Genomic DNA, 6,000 nt, shown 5'->3' on the forward strand with positions numbered 1-6,000 from the left:
TGTGTGTGTGTGTGTGTTTCTTTCCGAGTGTGTGTGCGTGTGTATGCGTGTGTGTGTGTGTTTCTTTCCGTGTGTGTGTGTGTGTGTGTTTCTTTCTGTGTGTGTGTGTGTGTGTGTGTGTGTGTGTGTGTGTGTGTTTCTTTCCGAGTGTATGTGTGTGTGTTTCTTTCCGAGTGTGTGTGTGTGTGTGTGTGTGTGTGTGTGTGTGTGTGTGTGTGTATCAGAGGACAGTTCTCTCCTTCCACTATGTAGCTTCTGGGGATTAAACTCAGATTATCCGGTTTAATGGCAAACACCTTTATTCGATGAACCATCTCATGAGCCCAGATCATTCTGTCTCTGTACTTGTTGCCCAAGTCAGTAGCTCAGGTTACAAAATCAAATGCAAAGTAACCTTTTTTCTCCAGGATCCTCAGAAGTTTCCTGACATCCCAGAAAAGTCTGTGAGTGCCCTAGATGACTTCCCCATAGAAACACCCCAAGGAATCCAGATGTTCCAGGTGGGTAGAGCTTTATATCAATCTATGTACTCGGGTGTGTGTTATATACATGCACCTCTCTTTTTAACACCTTCATTATGAGTAAACATATAGTCTTATAAAAGTCAGCCAATGTCATATTTGGTCACACATATACAATTTCCCTGGTGTACTCAAGGAAACCATGCTCGAGGAGTTAGAGGCTGAATCTTCCTTCTGGACTTTTTCCCAGGTTTCCTGACATTTCTCCTTCACTTCACTAATTTTGATCTTCCTTTAAAGGAATCAATACTAAATGCCTTGCCAAGTGCTTCCTTGCTTTACCACTGTCACCCCCAAATCTCCTGGAAATGTGGGTATATTGGTTGCCCTTTATCAGTTGTATAAATTATGCCTTACTGCAAGCTGTGTTAGAATATATTATTTTGTGTGTGTCCTAATTCGCAGTTAGCCTGAAGAATCCTTGAGGACATTAATGACATCTTCTTTGCAGAAGGGTCTTACAAGTAGATTATATCCTTACCATATACATGAGAGATATTGCGTGTCCATTTGCAGACTTGGTTGCCTAGTCACCTATAGTTATTTTTGATTATCAGTAAAGCCAAACACAGCAGACCCAATCTTCAGGTCTGGTATCAAATAGCTTGTCTTGTTTCTTAACAGTGTGTGGATCCCAAACAACCCCAGAAAGATCCAGTTGGGCACCCAATCATGCACCAGTCGGGTATTAAACATGCCACAGGGGAAGCTATATTTGTTGATGACATGCCTCCCATTGACCAAGAACTCTGCCTTGCCGTTGTCACGAGTACCAGGGCCCATGCAAAGATCATGTAAGGAAATGCACAGTGAATACATCTGCTACTAACAGAGGTTCACCATTTCATCTTCAACCTGACCGTCTATTATATATTTAGGTCAGTTTAGAGTAGTCATCTCTTCTGGGTGAGAACCGGCCATTTGGAAAGCATAGTTAGAAGTATTAGAACACCTGCTCTTATTTTCAGCTGTATTCATCACAGATTTCTCTGTCTGTGAAATCCTCTTCCTGTGCCATGAGATTTCCTCTGCAGCCTTAAACCCTGCCTTATGTCCCTCCCAGATCACTTGATGTATCAGAAGCCCTGGCGTGTCCGGGTGTGGTGGATGTGATCACAGCTGAGGATGTCCCGGGAGAAAATAACCACAGTGGAGAGATTCTTTATGCGCAGAGTGAGGTGTGTGGTTTGAGATTCTAATACTCCGCTCCAATGTCAAAATCACTGTTGGTGGTGTGTGGCTACAACATCCACAGATTCATGTCTACATCATAAATATTGCTAGAGCCCAGGGCTATCTCAGTCACTCTTCCATTCCATCTGACATCTTGAATCACCTTGAGATTGTGACAAAAAGTCTTAAATCTTCTCAAGGAAGGCTTCCAACTGTTAGGAATGCCATGTGAGCACTGTAAAACGTAAGACACTAAAAGGAAGAATCATAGAGTGACCGATCACTCTGCATGCTACAGGACCAACGGGGAGTGTGGGCAGAGACCACACAGCAGGCAAATCATTAAACTCAAGTAACGAAGTTCTAGCCACAGCTTTGATTGGTCCCATTCAAGATGAATTTTCAAGGATAGAAAATGGACTTCCTAAGCCAGGTGCAGTGACACATGTCATTGATCCCAGCACTCAAGAAGCCAAGATAGGTGGATCCCTGAGTTCGGTGTGAAGAAAAACCTTGTCTTGAAAAACCAAAAGAAAGGAAGGAAGAGAGTGGGGGGATGGGGAGAATGGTCTTCCTTCTGGTCAAAGAAGCATCAGTGAGTGATATAAGAATGTGAAAGCATTAATTGCTAATTGCTATGGGGAGATTCTATTTTATTTTTTGCCTTTGTTTTAAGACAGCCTGTATCCCAGGCTGGCCTTGAACTCCTCATGTAGCCATGAGCTCTACATCCCCAGTTCATGTGATGCAAACCCAGGCAAACACCATGCCAACTGAGCCACATCCCTAGCCCGAGTCTGCATTCTAACCAACGGCACACGGCTTTTCTACAGGTCATTTGCGTGGGTCAGATCATCTGCACGGTGGCTGCGGATACCTACATCCATGCAAAAGAAGCAGCTAAACGAGTGAAGATTGCTTATGATGACATAGAGCCAACCATTATCACGATCGAGGTAGATCACTGTCCATCTTCTGGAATGACTAGGGGCGGAACATACTATGAGCAGAATTCAACCAGAGGGTCATGGAATAAAATAGTGTATGTTTCATCTATGCTTCAGCCAGTGTTTACATGTGGGCTTAGAGTGCAGTCTCTGTCAGAGTCCTGAGACTCCTGTATAAATCCTTCACACCAGCACTTTTGCAGAAGCCTGTAAAAAATGAAATACCCTGTACCCACTTCTCCCACGGCCTAGCTTGAGCATACAGAAAAATAACACCAGAAAAGAGTGACCCCCCCTCTCCACAGGCAATGAGTGGGACAGGCTAGGACGCTGTGGAATTCATGACAGTTGCCACATTCACCAGCTACTGAGCACTCTGCCTCTCTGCCCTGAAGACAGACCGCTTGAGTTTGGGGTGTGACTCTGCCTTTTTTACAGTCTCTGAACAGCAATACAGACATTGGCAAGTTAACTAAATGCCTCACACCTCAGTTGTTCCTGTATAGAATGGAAACTTTTAGGACCTGTACCAAATGGTTACTGAAAAATTTAAATGTAGGAACCCAAGGAAATGTTAAGGATGGCACCCACGACGGGGAATACGTTTAGTAGATGGTAGCTGGCATTTTGGTTCTGATATTATTAATGAAGGCAAAGATATGTTTTATTTTGTTTTATATTGTTTGGTATCCGCTAAAGTGCTAACACCATAGCAGATGTCAGTACTTTGTGTTGAATGGTGGAGGATGGACAGAGAGAGGCATAAGTAGGGTCCAGTTTTGAACATCCTCAGATTTGCCCTATTCTTCGTAACAGTTGTCAGTTCATCTTTACCTATTAATGATGCTTTAACTGTCCCTTGAGCTGGCTCCTCTTTTCATCCTCACTTTCCAGGCCCACCCTCAATAACTTATTGTCACATGGCCACATAGTCAAGAGGTTCCTGTCTTCCATTTCAGCCCATCGACTCATGACATTAACCGTCTAGCCCTTGAGGGTTCATCAAGCCACCTTTCCTGTTCTGCCATGTCCTCCTAGGCAGTGCTAAAACGCCATAGTGTAGAATCAAGGCCATTCACAGACCTGTCCCAACCCACCTTCCAACTGATTAGCTACTCTCACTGTCCACTGCTTCTTCATAAAGAGCCCACATCCCAGCCAACCCGGCTTCAGTCTCACTCAGCCCCCTCGCTTACCCTATCAAGTAGCTTTGACTAAAATGATCCAGGATCCAATTCAAGCCATCAATTCCAGGACATTCCAGATATTCCAGGCTTTATCTGCCCTCTTCTTGACCCCTCTTTACTCCATATACTCTCCTTGCCCCAGAGCCAACACCTTAGTGACAGACCACCTCAGATAGACAATCAGCAATCTGGAATTTGGGCAGTGTTTATATATACCCTATACTTCTACAAATACATCTAAGTCAATTTCTGCTGACTCAGCTCCAATTGTCAGGCTCCAAGTGTCTCAGTGTATAGCTATCTGACAGCAAAGTGTAGAATTCAGATAGGGACAAATGGCTTATTATATTTTTAAAATTATTTTATTTTGGTTTGATTTTCTACTGCAGCAAGCCCTAGAACACAATTCTTTCCTTTCTGATGAGAAAAAAATTGAACAAGGAAATGTAGAATATGCCTTCAAACATGTGGATCAAATCATTGAAGGTATGTACACCTGTAAACAGCCAGAAAAAGGAAGCAACTTCAGCATTTGCATTCTAGAAGTGAACGGGGAAAAGGGAGCTTTTTTAAGGGGAAAGAAAGGGTTTTTAATTGATTTTTTCAGTTAGTGTGTAAAATAATGGATTTCGTTATGTTGTTTTGTCCCTATACCTCACTGACCTTTGCTTATGTCCCTGTTCCCTACCCCACCACCACTCTCCCGTCCATCCTTCCCTCTTCTCTGGTTTCCTGCCTCCCCCAAAATACTCCCCCTTCGTGTGTGTGTGTGTGTGTGTGTGTGTGTGTGTGTGTGTGTGTGCGCATGTGTGTGTGTGCGCATGCGTGNGTGTGTGTGTGTGTGTGTGTGTGTGTGTGTGTGTGTGTGTGTGTGTGTTCTCTTGTTTGTTTTGAAACAGGATATTCCTGCATAGCCCTGCCTGTCCTGGAACTCCCTACATAGACCAGTCAGGCCCCAAACTCACAGAGATCTACCTGCCTCTACCTCCTGAGTGCTGGGGTGAAAGATGTGTGCCACCATACCTGGCCAGTTCTGCCATTTTACATTTACATCCTCACTGACAAGTTACTGTACCATTCTGTGATTCAGGCATATGGCCCAGGCATATGGCATTATGTCACCTGTCAATGTCACCTGACTCAGGCATTGGCATTATGTCATACCTGTTTAATGTCACCTGACTCAGGCATTGGCATTATGTCACCTGTTAATGTCACCTGACTCAGGCACATGGTATTATGTCACCTGTTAATGTCATCTGACTCAGGCACATGGCATTATCTCCACATGCCACCTAACACAGGTGATGCATCAGTATATTTATTGTTTTAGTTCCCCTCTTTTGCAGCTGAGAACATCATGTTTAACAGCCTGGACAAATTCACCTACCAGGTTGAGGGCAGAACCTGGATATGTAGCCAGTTAGTATCAAGTTCAGCACATGACAGGTCCAACCACCTCAAGAAATAGATGTAGAAACCAAGGCCAAGGGAGTGGATAACCCAGGGCCACTCGACCAGCAGGGCACAGACAGCATTTACAAAAGTCTTTTAACCAAATAATATGAAGCCCAGCCCCACGGACTAGTGAGATCCACCCCTTTTTTCCTTCTTCATTTTATTTTATGTGCATGGGTGTTTACCCACATGTATGTTTGAGCACCATGTATATTCCTGGTGCTCAAGGAGGCCAGGAGAGAGGCTGGGTTCCCTTTAAACTAGAGTGAGAGATGGTTGTGAGCCACCATGAGAGTGCTGGGAATCAAACCAGGGTCCTCTGGAAGAGCAGTCAGCACTCTTAACCACTGAGCCATCTCTCCAGGCTCATAATGCAAATTACCATTTACAAACAGAACAATCAATGAGCTCCTCCACCCTGACGCCTGTGTGTGCTTTGCAGGTGAGATCCACGTGGAAGGGCAGGAACATTTTTACATGGAAACGCAAACCATCCTGGCTATCCCACAAACTGAAGACAAAGAAATGGTGTTACACTTGGGGACACAGTTTCCAACCCACGTGCAGGTAACAGGGGGTCTCTGGAAAGGGCACTGCACAATATCCTATAAGATTCCCATGAAGCCGGGCGTGGTGGCGCACGCCTTTAATCCCAGCACTCGGGAGGCAGAGGCAGGCGGATTTCTGAGTTCGAGGCCAGCCTGGTCTACAAAG

The 6,000-nt window shown here is 44.6% G+C and overlaps 1 protein-coding gene across 1 annotated transcript in view; it reads left to right on the plus strand.

The window, feature by feature from the left end:
* LOC110321921 (aldehyde oxidase 4) overlaps positions 1-6,000 on the plus strand; it is a 66,842-nt gene that overhangs the window by 40,610 nt on the left and 20,232 nt on the right. Inside the window, exons 15-20 of the mRNA XM_029538675.1 lie at positions 408-500; positions 1,146-1,315; positions 1,585-1,699; positions 2,528-2,650; positions 4,218-4,314; positions 5,729-5,853. Coding sequence (XP_029394535.1) covers positions 408-500; positions 1,146-1,315; positions 1,585-1,699; positions 2,528-2,650; positions 4,218-4,314; positions 5,729-5,853 — 723 coding nt within the window. The remainder of the gene's footprint in view (positions 1-407; positions 501-1,145; positions 1,316-1,584; positions 1,700-2,527; positions 2,651-4,217; positions 4,315-5,728; positions 5,854-6,000) is intronic.

This window comes from Mus pahari, chromosome 5, assembly GCF_900095145.1.
Source record: "Mus pahari chromosome 5, PAHARI_EIJ_v1.1, whole genome shotgun sequence".
NCBI lineage: Eukaryota > Metazoa > Chordata > Mammalia > Rodentia > Muridae > Mus > Mus pahari.